Source organism: Phalangium opilio, unplaced genomic scaffold (assembly GCF_054372755.1).
Source record: "Phalangium opilio isolate 3A_F unplaced genomic scaffold, DU_Popi_V2 ptg000032l_1, whole genome shotgun sequence".
Lineage (NCBI taxonomy): Eukaryota > Metazoa > Arthropoda > Arachnida > Opiliones > Phalangiidae > Phalangium > Phalangium opilio.
Window position 1 is genome coordinate 2,355,398 of NW_028324159.1, and position 15,764 is coordinate 2,371,161.

The following is a 15,764-nucleotide window of genomic DNA, read 5'->3' on the forward strand; positions in this document are numbered from 1 at the left end:
TAGTTTCGTCTTGAAATTCGTCTTTTACTTTGTTAATTAGTCTTGCGCCGAGCAAGCAGCCCATTAATTCCAATTTTGGAATGCTTAAAACTTTGAGGGGGGCTACTCGCGTCTTTGATGTGACCAGAGATATTCCTACGTTGTTTTGGCTGGTTACATATCTTATGTAAATTACTGTGGCATAGGCTTTGGCAGATGCATCGCAAAAACAGTGTAACTGGAGGCTTTTTAATGGTTTCTCCTTCCTCCATGAAGTAACACCTCTGTAGGCTTATATTTCGAATTTGCGTCATTTCGTTGCACCAAATCTGAAATTCTTTTCCTATTTTTTCCGGAAGGGGTTCGTCCCAAGTTTTCTTTAGGGTCCAGAGTTCTTGAAATAAGAATTTGGCGCGTATGACGTACGGTCCTAAAATGCCAATAGGGTCGAATATACGAGCAACCGCGCTCAAGATATACATCTTGTAGTATTTTAATTAATTGGCTTAGATCAAACGAAAAGTGGTTATGGTTTGGATTCCATTTGAGACCCAGTATGCCTTGACAGCTGGACTCGGCTTATAGCTTCACTGGGTTCGTTAATTTTATCGACCCATAGTGCGCGAAGTTCAGCAGAATTCGTTTGCCATTTTCTTAAGGTCATGCTGGCTTCACTCATTATTTCTGCGGACCTTTTTGACAGGTGGAACGCTTTTTCGACACTGTTGGCGCCTGTAGTGAAGTCATCCACATAGATATCTTCCTTGAGCGCTTTAGCTGCTTCCGGTTCTTTTTCTACGTATTTTTCCACGTGTATCTTTATTGTCGCCGTCAAGAGGAACGGGCTACAGGTTACTCCAAATGGAACTCGGGTCATACGTAGGGTGACGAATTTATTTTCGTCTATTTTCCCATTTGTTTCGTAGATCCAGAGAAACCTGACTGAATCTCGCTCTTCGGGGGCCAGCTCTACTTGGAGAAACGCCTTTTCTACATCGGAGGTTACGGCTATTTTATGTTTGCGAAATCGAAGCAGCAGAAGCATCAGGTCCGGTTTTAAATTTGAACCACGGTCTAAACTATCATTCAACGAGGAGGCGCCTCGTGCGTGGGAAGATCCGTCCATTACGACTCTTAACTTAGTTGTCGTACTGGATTCCCTAACTACTGGTTGATGAGGGTGGTAATATGTACCTAGGATAGCGACCTCTTGTTGCGGTGCGATTTCCACTATACCCTTGCTAAGTTGGTTCTCTATTACTTCCTTGTAGCCTTGGTACAAGATGGGATCCACTTTAAATCTTTTGATTAGGCTCTTCATGCGTTTAATAGCTACGGCCTTGTTGTCGGGAAGGGTGTGTTTTTCCACTTTCCATGGAAATTTTACTTCGTATCGGTTTTCGCGATACGCTATATCTTCCCGAAATCTTTCTACGACCTTCTCGTCGAGAGGGTGTTTGATGCCAATGGCTTCCAAGTCCCAGAAGGACTGGAGAATTTTTGCGGTCTCGGCTTCTTGTACGCCTATTTTCATCACTCTGACGCTTATAATATTGGTAGTGACTCCGCAGTTGTCTTGACTTTGAAGGGTCCATCCGAAAATTGTTTCGGTGAATACCAGTTGTCGGCTAATTCTATTAATGCCGCTGGCTTCTTTAATGAAGTCGAAATACACGTCGCCTCCTATGATTACTCCTACATCGCCGCTTCCTGCGCGGTTTTCGTCGGGTTGGTCTGCCAGCTGAAGCCTATTTTCTCGGGCGTAATGTTCAATACTGGAACTTTTTACAATGTGCTGACATTGCAAAGATAGGGAACCTCTATAGCGGTTATTTCCCTTCTTTCCTGGCTGTCCCACCTGCTTTCGAGGACTATTTTTACCAGGTTTCTTCTTTCTTGGCGGGGGTTTTCATTTCCAAATTCCGCGATTTCGATAGGAATTTGGCCTACGATGGGGAGGTTTAACCTTCTAGCTACGTCAGTTTTTACGAAGCTGGCTTGGGCGGCGTGGTCCAGCAAGCACTTTACTGGCATTGCATTCTCCAGTTGATTTGGGTTCCTAGCTACGATTTTCGCAGTTTGGAGACGTACTGATTTGTACGAAGTTACGGGCGTAGCCGCTGTTGTTATGGTTTCGGTTACTTCCTCTCTTTGACTGGAGGAAGCCGAATCTTGACGCGTTTATTGGCTTGATTATTTTCGCAAACCACGGCGTTATGGCCTTTATTGCAAATTCTACACTTTCTAGTTTTTGCGCGGCATTCGGATACGTCGTGATTTTTTCGTAAACAAATGTAACACCGCCCCGATTCATAAACAACTCGTCGTTTGTCTTTTATTGACCAATTTTGACAGTCAACGCTATGGTGATTAGTGTTGTCGCAAAAAATACAGAAGGGACTTCTAGCTTCTCTTCTTACCATAGTTGCTAGCGCGCTTGCCGTTGAATGATTTGGTTTATTTTTCTTTTCAAATCTCGCAGCCTTCACCTGATCAGGCATGGAGTTTGGGTTTTCACGAACGTTTTGAGCAGTAAGCACCGAACAAGTTTCCCTCTCTTTTACTTCTAGTTGTAGAAAGTTTATAAGCGCGGTTAGATCCCATTCGGCGTCTTTGTTGTGGTTTTACTATACGATAACCGAATGTCGGGAGGTACTACTAACACGGGACAAATGAAAGTGCTGCTGTTGGCGGCTTTCACCCCTAATGCAATCAAGCACCTTACATTAAATTTTATGGTATCAAAAAGGTTACGCTATGCCATTATATTACTAGAATCATTAACAGGCTTAACTGTCATTAACATTTTACTGTGACTGTGAACGACAAGGTCGGGTCGACCGAAGCGCTGAGTTAAAAGTCTATCAGCTTCATCATAGTTCGCGTCGGACGCTTTCATTCCGCCTATTGTTTGTCTCTCGTCACCGATTAAGTAAGAATTTAAGTAATTAAAGTTCGTTACCTTTGATTCTACTTTATTGGCTAAGGCGACGTCCCCGAATTCTGTGGTAATTTACTGGAAATCTAGCCAGCCTTGACTGAAGGGTTTCCAGTTGGCATTGGTTTAAGGCATTCTGTATAGTAATGACTTCCTCGCATTGATTCAAACTGACTCCAAAATCCTATCCATTCCGTAATTTCGCTGGAGTACTTCGGGATAATGAGGGTTGGAAGACGTTCCTCATAGTATTATAGGGCCCCACTTGGTACCACGGTAGAGGTATAAATTAGGAGCGTGGGAACTAAAATTAGCATATTTTAATGGTTTGAACTGTTCGCCGCCGCCGCGGTGAATCTTCTCGAGTTCCCCGCGCGCGAGTTCCTTCCCCCCTGAGACTCCGGGGTTCCCCGCGCGCGCCGCGAGTTCCTTCCCCCATTTTAACTCCGCGCGCGGCGCTAGTTTCGTACTATTCAATTCCAGGAAAAATTCTATTGTTAAATTCTTACCATCTACGTAGGTGATTAATGCTTTTGGCATATATTCTATAGACCCATACTTATAGAGAGTATCATAAACTTATGGTGATAACTTACAGCGTATGAATACAGTTGTATTGTTATAGTGAAATCAATTCTAAATAAAAGGAATAGGGTATATAATATTTTGAAAAAACCACACAACGAATTTAAAATTAACTACGATAGTTTATTTCATTCTATTTACAAGAGCTAAAATTTACAACGCGTCAGTTATGAAACTCAAATTAAAACAACAGCCGTTCTTATCTTTTCAGTCTAAGATTACAACTCGGTTATCAAATTTACATAGATAGTTTTTTTACAGTATGACCTATTTTTTGCCTACAGATAATAATTTTGAACGTCCATTTTTTACACTCCCCGCCGATGGCGAAATCCTGAGTCCATCTTCTAAATTTCGAGCGGACAGATCAAATTGACTGGTCTTTTAAGTATGACTTTAGATGGCAGGCGAATGGAGCATGAACGGATTTTTCCATCTCGACCTCTGAAGACTTCCTCTACTCGAACTAACTTCCATATGTGACGAGGCACATTGTCGTCTCGGAGTAAAGCCAGCTCACCTGGTTGAATATAGTGTGATGAAATTCTTCTGGATATCTCATGAGCAGATCTCAGTTCGAGAATATATTCTTTACGCCATCTGGTCCAGAACTGTGTAATTAGTTTTTCTTGAAACTTCCATCTACGCCTTAGTTCATCTTTCGTACCGGAAAAATTGATATTTTCTTGAGTGGCTGGTGGTAATGACAATACCCGTCGTCCAATGAGGAAGTGCGCCGGGGTTAAAGGTTCCTCATTAGATTCATCGTTAACATATGTTATTGGGCGGGAATTCAAAACTGCTTCCACTTCCGCCAATACAGTGGTAATTTCTTCAAAGTCGAGGAAGGCCTGACCAAGTATTCTTTTAAGGCAGGACTTGATAGAGCGGACTAATCGTTCATAAAACCCGCCCCACCAGGGGGCTCGCTCTACGATATACTTCCACACGACTCCCTGATGACCAAAGAATTCCTTCACTTCGTCAACAGAAATTCTCTTCCAAAGTAATTTCAATTCCCGATCCGCTCTTTGAAAGGATTTTGCGTTGTCACTATAAACAACCTTGACTAGGCCACGTCTGGAGATAAATCGTCGAAATGATTGAAGAAATGACTTGGCCGACATATCCGAAACCAACTCCAAGTGAAGTGCCCGTGTTTCACCACAAGTGAAGAGGGCTATATAGGATTTTCTTCTTTCATTCTGGTCTTTAGTATAGATTGGTCCCGCGAAGTCGAGACCCGTCACTTCGAAGGGTTTCGCCTGATTAACTCTGTCCGATGGCAGTGGAGCTGTGTCCTCGATGACAGGTTTTACTCGTAATCTTTTACAAATAAGACACTTATTGATACGATTCTTGATTTGTTGTCTACTCTTTAAAATCCAGAATCTCTCTCTGACTTGAGTTAAGGTTGACGTTATTCCTGAATGCATAACTTTCTCATGGGCCAAGTCAATTTGTAGTTCGGAGAATCGATGTCCTGCCGGCAAGATAATGGGATGTTTCTCATGAAATGACAGTTCAGAGTGCTGTAATCGACCACCGATTCGAATTATTCCTTCTTCGTCCAGGAATGGATTGTACTTGATTAACGTCGAGTTTTTTGACAAGGGTTCCTTGAGCTTCAAAGATCTTATGACTTCTGGAAAGATTTCACGTTGAGTCTGTTGGATCCAATAATTTTCGGCTCGCTTAAGTTCTTCCGTGGTCAAAACGTCCAAACTTCTATGTTCCTTGATCTTTCTGAGGTTCTTGAGATATCGAAAAATCCATGCTGTCACTCTTATTATTTTTTTCAAAGAACTTGAATCGTTGAGATTTAGAATAGGTTCAATATTCTCGACGTTGCAAACATGTTGAGAAATGGTTAAGTGGTTCGCTCGCAGTTCCTGGATGACTTCTTTCTCGTCTACTGGTAGTTGGTTCTTAGGCCCGTGATCTTCAGTCAAACTAAGCCAACGCGGGCCGCTCCACCAGAGTTGATTCTTCCTAAATTCTTCGGCATTCTGTCCTCGGCTTAGACAATCTGCAGGATTTTCGCTCCCAGGGCAATGATTCCAAGAGTGCTTTTCACTAAACCTTAGTATTTCGTTGACTCTGTTGGAGACAAACTGCTTCCAACGACTTGATTCTCCCTTGATCCAGTGAATTGTTATTGCAGAATCACTCCACAAATATAGATCCGGTTCTTTGTCCTTGAAATTAATCTTCAAACGGTTCATTAGTCTCGATCCAATTAGAGCGCCCATCAGTTCCAATATCGGTATAGTGAGAGCTTTGAGGGGTGCAACTCTTGACTTGGAGCCCACAAGACTGACATAAGAGTGCCCATCATTGGAAGTGCATCGAAGGTAAAGACAGGCACCGTAAGCTCGCTGACTAGCGTCGGTGAAACAGTGAAGTTGTAAAGAGGCTTCACGATAGTTTGTTTCGGGTGGTAAGAAATGTCTTGGAATCTTCAATTCGTTTAACTTGGGCAATTCTCTACACCAGGACTTCCATGATTGTGTTAGATCCTCTGGCAGTGGTTCATCCCATGAACATTCTTTCTCCCTTATTGCTTGAAACAGTATCTTGACGGTAATTGTGAATGGCGTTATGAGACCAAGCGGGTCAAATACTCTTGCTGCAGCACTAAGAACGCATCGTTTAGTATTCCGAAGGGACGATAAGTAGTTTATAATTCCTTCCACGTTGAATATGAATATGTCCTGGGATTTATCCCACGATAGCCCCAACACCTTCAGAGTGCAAGGCGACGAAAAGGTAACCTTTTCCGTGGTGATTTCTTGCCTGCCTTGTCCTTTCCAGTTTTCCTCAAGTTTTCCAGAGTTGGTATGCCATTTCCGTAAAGACATACTAGCGTCCTTAAAGATAGTCTTCGCTTCTTTGGAATGTCTAATAGCGTCATCGTCATTATGTGCGCCTGAGATAAAGTCGTCCACATACAAGTCTTCATTTATTTTTTGGCAGGTATCTTCGTATTGCCCCTTGTACTTGCGCAAATGAAATCTGATAACTCCAGCCAAGAGAAATGGACTTGAAGTCGTACCGAAGGGGATTCTTGTAAATCGGTAGGTTTCTATCTGGATGCCCTTCTCCGATGCAAGCGGATTACGTGACCACAAAAACCGGACCGAATCTTGGTCTTCCTTTTTAAGCGAAACTTGAAGAAACGCTTGTTCGACGTCAGCTATGAAGGCTACCTTGTAAATTCGGAATCTTGTCAGGACGTCCAATAAATCTGGGTTCACATTTGGTCCAGATAATAGGCAATCATTCAAGGATGGGCTTCCAGGATCATGTGAGGAGCCATCGAACACGATTCGAACCTTTGTTGTTGAACGCTCTTCTTTGATCACTGGTTGATGAGGTAAATAGAATAGCCTTGTGTTATTTAATGGAGGAGTTTCAGGGCGGACTAGTTCAATCATTCCCTTCTGAAAATAGTCGTCAATGATGGTTTGGTACTTCAACAAGAGTAACGGATCCCTTTAAAATCTTCTGGTTAGGCTGAGGAGTCTCCTTTTCGCGCCGACATAATTACTTGAGAGCTCTTCATGGTGATCCTTCCACAATAAAGGAGCCTCGTATCTTCCATTGACGAATCTGATCCCATTTTCCAGTTTACCCACTGTTTCTTCGTCAAGGATTGTTGGCTGAACTCCAGTCTCTGTGATTCCAATGGATTCTAACTCCCAGTGTGCTCGTAGAATTTTTGAGATGTCATCTTAGTTTGCTATGATCTTCGAAACTAGTACTGTTGATGATTGAGAGACAACTTGCATACCTAGGACCGACGAAGGACCGTGGACCAGCCACCCTAATTCGCTTTCGATTGCAACCAAATTTTCGTTAAGTCGTTCGATGTTGCCGCTCATTATTTTCCAGTAATAATCGGCTCCTATTAGGATTATTAATTCATCACCAAAGGTTCGGTTCTTTGGTACTTGGTCGGCTAATTGAAAGCCTTTTGATCCTATCATCTTCCTTATTGCATGTCCAGGGACTTCTACTAATGCTGATGTGATTTCTGGAGATTCGACTGCTTCGATATCGATTGTTTTGTCGTTGTAAAGACTAGTGAGAGAAACTTTGACTCTTCGGCATCTCACTGGTTCCGGGTCTCCTCCGCCAAATGCATGGATGTGTAACAATTCTTCAGCAACGACTGGAAGACCAAGCTCTTGAGAGGTCTTTCGTTTAATAAATGTCCGCAGGCTACCACCGTCAAGAAGAATCCGGACTAATTTTTCACTTTTTCCATAAGTGATTTTGGCTGTCGCTGTTTGAAGCAGGATGGTATTCTTTCCCATCTGTGTGGTCGCTGAGACAACTGTGGCTCCCTTCGTTCTTTCTTCCGGTTTGCGATATTCACTACAAACAGAGATGTGGTGTCTTCTTAGGCATTTCGTACAAGTCGTTTTCACGCGACATTCACGTGCTAAGTGCCGTCCATTGACGCAGATAAAACAACGTCCCTTTTTTTGAGGACAGCTTTTCTGTGTTCTACTTCTTCAACTTTGCTGCAGTTTTCTGATTTATGATTTTCGTCGTCACAAAATAAGCATACTTCAACTGGATGTGAGGTTGTGTTCAAGGCAGCAGCTGATTGATTTGAAGGTGTCTTGTAGATAGACTTGTAAGGTTTGTGTTCAGATGGTTTAGCGTGCTTTCGTGAATCTTCATACTCCTGAATGTAGGACAGGCACCTTTCTCGACTTTCAACTTCATGACGGATGAATTCAAGGATCTGAGAAACGTCGTCTTCGGCTTCTGGTTGTTTTCTTCTACAGTACTCCAAGGAGATGTCCGGTGGGACCAACTTCAAGATAATAGATCCTATCACGCCTCCAGATTTTCCTTCAGCTTCTCCAAGATTGATGAGGCTTCTAACTTCAATTTCACATTGGTCATAAAGACGTCTTAAGGATGCAATATCGCTTGATCTTTTAACAGGTACTATATCCAAGAGACGATTGGTGTGAATGTTCCTGAGATTGACCTTCTGCCCAAAACGGTTGGTAAGATTCCTGATTGCCTCTTCATAGTTTCGGTCGCTTAAGGTTAGACCAGTGATGGAGCTGAGTGTCGTACCTCCGAGATAGGACTTCAAGTACACAAACTTGTCCACCGGTCGTAGGGTTTCGTTCTTGTGTACAGCAACCTCGTATTGAGGCCAAAAATCCATCCATTTACTATGTTCTCCATAAAATTTCTTCAGTTCTAATTTCGGTAGTCTTGTCGTCATTGTTGGTTGGTGTAACCTTTGACTTTCGCTTCCCAATACGGTTTCTTCGCTCGCCGTGCTATTCATTCTTCGATTAACTCGAATATCGATATTGGCCTCATCGCTCGCTTAATTCTCGCCTTGCAGTTGATGATTTTCTCCTCGTATCCTTCTGATTCGCACATATCGCTTTCGAGTTCTTCATCATCGAAAAGGGTATTTTCGATTTCATTATTCATGACCTTCAGTAATGAATATTTAGCCTCAATTTGTTCCATTAAGTTGTCCAAAGTATCTGAGGAAATTTCTTCTTCTTCGTCGAAAAGCTTGTTTATCTTGTTGACTAATTTGGTTACCATTCGTCGTTGCACCACTCGTTTCTTTTTAGCTTGTTCCAAAATTCTTTCAGCTGATTCGGCCATCTTAAACGCGTCGTGTTCCGTAAGGTTTCTCAAGGTTTCTAATCCGTATACTAGACCGTGGTTCAATCGCGACTAGCCTTCTGATAATCTTCTATATTCTCCCGGGTTTCGGCACCATATAATATTTTGAAAAAACCACACAACGAATTTAAAATTAACTACGATAGTTTATTTCATTCTATTTACAAGAGCTAAAATTTACAACGCGTCAGTTTTGAAACTCAAATTAAAACAACAGCCGTTCTTATCTTTTCAGTCTAAGATTACAACTCGGTTATCAAATTTACATAGATAGTTTTTTACAGTATGACCTATTTTTTGCCTACAGATAATAATTTTGAACGTCCATTTTTTACAGGGTAATAGAATTTAAGCTTAGCAATAACAATGGAATCAAAATTAATCCGAGTATATTACGATTCTGAAAACCCTCTTAGTTACGGAAGCGCAAGTAAATTGAAACAATGAGTAAATAGTATTTCAAAGAAAAAAATTGAGACTTGGCTTCAGTCTCAACCTACATACACTATTCATAAACCAAGGAGAATAAACTTCCCTCGAAATCAAACTTATGCTACAACAGCTGATGAAGTATTTCAATGCGATCTAATTGATCTACGACGTATCAAAAAGCATAACAAAGGGTTTCAATACATTTTGACTATAATAGACGTATTCTCAAAATATGCCTGGAGTTTTCCTTTAAATAATAAAACTAGTAGAGAAGTTTTAAGTGCATTTCAGGAAGCGATCAAAGAGAGAAAGCCTTTGCGTATTAATGTTGACCAAGGCAGTGAATTTCTATCAAAATTGTTTAAAGAATATTTGAAGAAAGAAGGTATTCAACTCTATACAAGTGTTGGAAGGATAAAGTGCGGTGTTATTGAAAGATTTAACAGAACGTTAAAGGATAAAATACTCAAACTATTTAAAAGAACCAAAAAATAAAATTATATTGGTAGTTTGCCAAAAATCATGAAGGCCTATAACTCTAGTACGCATTCAAGTATTGGTTTCGCTCCAAAAGATGTTAATATCGAAAATGAACATTTAGTATGGCAACGTTTGTAAGGCAATCAAAAACCTGCTAAACCCCCAAAGTTAAAGAATGGTGATTTTGTCAGACTGTCAAAGAGTAAACCTCTTTTCGAAAAGGGATATAGAGGCTACTGGACGAGGGAAATATTTACCGTATCAAAAGTTCTTTACAGAAATCCAGTTTGTTACGTAGTTAAAGATTACAACGACGAAGAAATAAGAGGTGTCTTTTACGAATGCGAACTTCAAAAAGTGGTCTACTGATATATGTCTATTGGCAAATAAATTAATGTTCATTTTAATCTAGTTAACCATGTCGATCGATTCATTTTATGTTACACTCGTAAGTTCGGCTTCTATGAATGTCTTTCCGGATAACACGCAATCTCATTTTAAAGTTCAGTTACCAGCTCCTTTAAACTTAGTTGGTAATTGGCATGTTGGGCTTGCCCAAGCATTTTTACCCCAGGCTTGGGATAATGTAACCGGCGAGTATTTATATTTCAATGCTGGAGTACATGACTATACTGAAAACAGCTGGGACCAGTATAAGATACAACTTGTCGCGGGAAACTTGCGTGGAGACGAATACGATGTTTATAAGAGTTTAATTAAATCTATTAATAATGCCATACCCCCGAAATACGACGGTCGGTTTATATGTTTATCACCTACAGTGATGACAATGAGAAGGCTTTTTGCGCTCTGAGAGCTAAAAATGGATATGAAGTTCAAATACCGGAAGAAATGGGGAAAATCTTGGGCTTACCCTTCATGGATTGGATCAAAGAGAGATACACTTTTCCCGAAGAACTGATTAAAAGAAAGAAAGACGATCATTTAGAACTAAATAGTTGAAATAATTTTTTCCTTATAAGAAAAAGAAAAGGCCCAACGAATCCAAGGGAAATTACTCTGCAAATTCAACCCGGCCAGTATATCCATATTGAAAATGTTATTGATGCAATGCGCCACGCAATTCCTCGAGAAAACAGTAGTAATTTTGTAAATAAGCTTAATCCCGACGGAAAAGTAAACGTAAAATGTGAAAATAACTATTAATTGTGTTTTAACAAAAATCAGTCTGGTCTAGGTAGACTATAAGGGTTTCATATGGAACAAATGGATAGACCCCTTATGGATGAAACTGGAAAAAGTGTAGCCGATATAGACAAGGGTACGGCTTGTTTGTATATTTATACAAATTTAATTCTACCACAAGTGGTTGGTGACGTTTATGCCCCTCTTCTGAGCGTTATACCAATAATAAATGATAAGTCTTCTAGCTAGCTGTACATAGGTTTCAAAACATTGATTATTACCCTTTAAGATGTCCATCATTTGAAAAGATCGAAATTGATATGAGGACAGATTTCGGAGAAAATATTATATTTAAATTAAACTTCATTTCATTCTCAAGCATGTCACGAAGTAACATATATCTAAACTACTACTTAAGCCAAACCGAAAATGGTCTTAATCACTTCCGGGGGCCTGTATTTCAAAGAGGAAGCGGCCTTGGAATTATCTTCAAAAGTTTAATTAGATATATTACACCGATATTTCGACCAGCAGGTAAAGTGTTAGGTAGGGAAGCTCTCAGAACGGGGTCGAGAATAGCAGGGGATCTCGTAGCAGGAAGAAACCTACGAGAATCATTGAAATCAAATTTGAGCGAAGCAGGATCAAATTTACTACAAAGGCTAGCCAACACTTGGCTCAACAACAAACGGGCCAAGGACTTCGCAGAAAGCTGAAGCCTAAAAAGCGATCAAAAAAAGAGAAAAAGAACGAAAACCGATTTTCTCGATTAAAAATAACAATGGTTGAAGGAATGATGTCTGAACTGGATTTGTTCGTGGAGCCACCTAAAATTACAACCTAGAAAATAGTGCTTATGCTATGTATAAAGCTTTGGCTTCGCTTTCTGATGATGGACCAATTGAATTTTTTATCCCTGGATCTAATGACGTCTTTATGGATTTGTCTAAAACCTTATTGCAAGTTCGAGCTAAACTAGTTAAGGAGTATGGATCTTCTTTAACTACACGCATCGTTATTTAGTCAAGTTGACGTATTTTTTTGGAGATACGCAAGTTAATACACCAACGAATGCCTACCCATATTTGGCATTTTTTGAAACACATTTAAACTATGGTACAAGTGCCAAAAAGTCCTATCTTTCTTCAAAAATGTATTACAAAGATGACCCTGTGGACGCTAGTAAAATGCTTTTACCCGCGTCAAACAACGACAAGAATGGAATGCTGAAACGAAGAGATCGGGCTGCCCTATCGAAACGCATTGATATGTTGGGTGATTTACATTTGGATGTATGTCGAATGAGTCGATTTCTCATTAATAATATTGATTTACGGTTTCGCTTCATAAAGTCAGTTAATGAATTTGCAATTATGTCTACAGCAGCACTTAATCCTAAATTTAAAAAATTTATATTAAGATTAAAATAAATAATGAGATTATGTTAGCTCAGGCAATGGTACACGAAAAGCACAATGTAATTTATCTAATTAACAGAACAGTGTTAAAATACTTTTCCATCAGTAGCGGTTCCACTGACATTATACGAGAAAATGTCTTTATGAAAAGACAACCATCACGCGTAGTTATCGGCTTAGTTAGAACAACAGCCTTTAATGGAGCCCTAGATTTGAATAGCTTTGAATTCAATCATTTTAATTTAAGCTACTTGGCACTAACAATTGGAAATCAAACATATCCCAATCCTCCGTTTACACCCCACTATGCCGTTAACGAGTATTCCAGAGAGTACCTCTCAAACTATACGGCCTTGGATTTGTTCAAAAGTAATAAAGGAAACTGTATTACCTTCGAAGAATTTAAAGAGGGTAACGCTCTGTACGCGTTCGATCTTACACCGGAAGAACAAGCGGGCGCTGAACATTTGTCAAGAAACAAACAGGGAAGCCTAAGAATATCTATGAAGTTCAAATCTCCGCTAGTCCATAACGTAACTGTAATAGTGAACGCCGAGTTCGAATCTGAAATTATTATTTCTAAAGATCGTACCGTGATTTATAACCCATCGGGATAATGAATACGGTAGAAATAATCGAAATTTTAACGTGTGAACCTGTAACAAGAACTTTTTTCCTCGGTGTATTTGCTTTCGATCAAAAACCATTACCGCCAAAGCAAGCTAAATATTGCTTTTGTCTAAATACGGAACCTTCATGAGTCCAGGACTTCATTGGTTAACTATATATGTAAATAATAATGTAGGGAACTTTTTTGATTCTTATGGAAATGATCCCTCTTATTATAATCTTAGCGATCTTTATGTCTACGCTAAAGAATGGTTTATAAACCCTGTACCTGTTCAATATCCATTATCTTTAACATGCGGTTTACATTGTATTTTTATCTAGTTAATGCCTGTTACGGTTATAATCTAAACGTTATTATTCAAGATTTATATAAACCAAATGATTTAATGTATAATGAAACTTTGGTTCTATTGTTTTTATGTAATCATTTGTTGAAACATCAAAATAAATATTGCAATCAATAAAAAACGTTTATTTAAATTTTTCTTTCCATAGTGTAGTGGGTACAACAGTTTTTTATCTTTTCTGGTTTTACGTTTAGAATGAAGAGGCGAATATAGTTCTTGAAATTTTTTATATTCATCTAATGATTGAGCCACGCTGTTTTTACGTAGAGTTTTTTTCTTTTGGGTGTTGGAGACTTAGCCGCTACAGCCGTAGCCGTAAATGGCTGCCATGTCAAGGTGGACCCGCTAGGTGGTGCTTGAAAAATGGTGGAACCCTGTGCAGAAGCGGTAGGCATAATGGGGGTAGTTGCGTGTATTCCTGTTAGGCTCGGAGTAATGGGTAAAGTAGCGGTAGAAGTAGAAACCACCGGGGTAGAAGGTAGCGCTGGATAAGTTGTAGGAGGTGTCGATACAGTTTTTATGGTAGTGGGTTGTACTAGTTTCTTCATATTTAAATATTTTTGCATGGTTTCCAAGTATTCTCTAAGTTTAGTTTCTGTAGACCCGGACTTTCGAAGACTGTTATGCATTTCTTGATCTAGCTCAGATAATTCTTTATCCACCGGATCGAAAATGGTATTGGCAGGCACCAAATCCATTTTCTTCATGTTAAACTTTTTATAGCTGAGATAGCACTAGGGATAATACTAGCCAGTAACATTGGCCAAAAGGCTCCGCCTGATTGATTAATTATCAACTGACGCTTCTTACTTAATGGCAAAGACTTTTGAGCCATTAGCCTTATAACTCTCCTGTGACGTTCTAAATGATTTTTTAGTTTGGAGGTCAAAGGTATCCCTCCGTGTGTAATGTTAAAACAAATATTACAAAGCGTCTTTAATTGGTCTTTGGTACCGTTTTTTAAAATGTGTTTTCTTTGAATTATATTGCTTCGTTTAAGCAAAGTTAGGTAGGGGTATTTCTTACGAAGTGAGACCGGCAGCATCATTGTATTAAATAGATTAAAAATGCGCCGTCACTCTTTCTTATTCGTCCATAAATACGTACATATTTCCGTCTGGAGGGAGGACATTTGTTCTAACGCGTAGACATTCATCCGTGGCTTGATGACAGTCAATCAAAATGTACGAGTGCGGCTTTTCAGTAGCAATGGCGTAGGCCTTCACTAGAAACTGACTTTTTCTAGGAAATACTTGCCTACTTAAAAATTGTATTGGCGATGAATCTCTGGGACATTTGAATATTAAAATATAAACGCAATTTAGGCTAATCAATCTGAACTCTTTTTTTGTACTAAATAAGCTCTGTGTAATTAAAATTCTGCTGGTATTATAGTGGTGACTCCCCTTAATAAACATATCAGCTATTTCTTTACTGTTACCACATTCTTAAGCTAAATCATCCAACACCTGGAGGTTAATTTGATTTCTATTCCAAAATTCATCGTTATTCGGAGGTAACCCTTCCATAAATTCTATTTCAGGGATTTCCCTTTTCAAATCATCAAATTTATTTTGGTAAATTGAACAGCAATAAACTATCCGATCTGGTTTTGGACCAATCATGCATGTTCTATATCTTAATAAATTAAAAACCCATGATGATGAGGACCCCTCGACAAGTACCAGACAAGTTGGACGACAATTACATGTTAATCACGTTTTGGTCTGGCGAATTCTCCGCGGACATCAGTTTCACCCGTATCATATTCAAAAGGTGCAAGCTCTTAACCCGGCAGATTATCCAAGACGCATCGACTTTTGCGAGTGGTTTTTGGCCAGAGTAGAGGACAATCAATTTCCACGGGTCCTTTTAGTAACCGACGAGGCACATTTTTCCCGGGATGGAATTCTGAACTATCACAACCACCACGAATGGCGCCAATTAAACCCACACGCAACTAGTGTTAGAAGTCACCAACAGCAATTTTCTTTAAACGTATGGTGCGGCATTGTCGGTAATCATTTACTAGGTCCGCATTTTCTTCCACCCAGACTAAATGGTGAAGCATATCTCACGTTCTTAAGAGACACTTTACCTGAACTACTCGAGGACATACCGTTAGCATTACTT

At 39.8% G+C, this 15,764-nt stretch overlaps 3 protein-coding genes across 3 annotated transcripts; all 3 read right to left on the reverse strand.

The window, feature by feature from the left end:
* Window positions 1-505: 505 nt before the first annotated feature.
* Window positions 506-3,457, reverse strand: LOC149685257 (uncharacterized). The gene is made up of 9 exons (XM_089870979.1): window positions 3,427-3,457; window positions 3,183-3,309; window positions 3,009-3,121; window positions 2,752-2,961; window positions 2,608-2,682; window positions 2,400-2,545; window positions 2,221-2,311; window positions 1,861-2,150; window positions 506-1,774 (listed from the first exon to the last, which is right to left on the reverse strand). The coding sequence occupies exons 1-9, from the start codon at window positions 3,455-3,457 to the stop codon at window positions 506-508; spliced, it is 2,352 nt and encodes a 783-aa protein (XP_089727105.1).
* A 392-nt stretch (window positions 3,458-3,849) lies between these two features.
* On the reverse strand, window positions 3,850-7,067 carry LOC149685258 (uncharacterized). The gene is made up of 2 exons (XM_089870980.1): window positions 7,053-7,067; window positions 3,850-6,975 (listed from the first exon to the last, which is right to left on the reverse strand). The coding sequence occupies exons 1-2, from the start codon at window positions 7,065-7,067 to the stop codon at window positions 3,850-3,852; spliced, it is 3,141 nt and encodes a 1,046-aa protein (XP_089727106.1).
* Window positions 7,068-7,949: 882 nt separating this feature from the next.
* On the reverse strand, window positions 7,950-8,822 carry LOC149685259 (uncharacterized). Its single transcript, XM_089870981.1, has one exon. The coding sequence runs from the start codon at window positions 8,820-8,822 to the stop codon at window positions 7,950-7,952; it is 873 nt and encodes a 290-aa protein (XP_089727107.1).
* Between the last annotated feature and the right edge of the window lie 6,942 nt (window positions 8,823-15,764).

Coding starts and splice junctions, on each gene's coding strand:
- LOC149685257 (XM_089870979.1), bottom strand. CDS start 3,457: ATGCCAAAAGCATTAATCACCTACGTAGATG. Junction 3,122..3,182: donor TACCTCTACCGTGGTACCAA/GTGGGGCCCTAT, acceptor GAAGTACTCCAG/CGAAATTACGGAATGGATAG. Junction 2,546..2,607: donor CGACATTCGGTTATCGTATA/GTAAAACCACAA, acceptor TTCTACAACTAG/AAGTAAAAGAGAGGGAAACT.
- LOC149685259 (XM_089870981.1), bottom strand. CDS start 8,822: ATGAATAGCACGGCGAGCGAAGAAACCGTATTGGGAAGCGAAAGTCAA.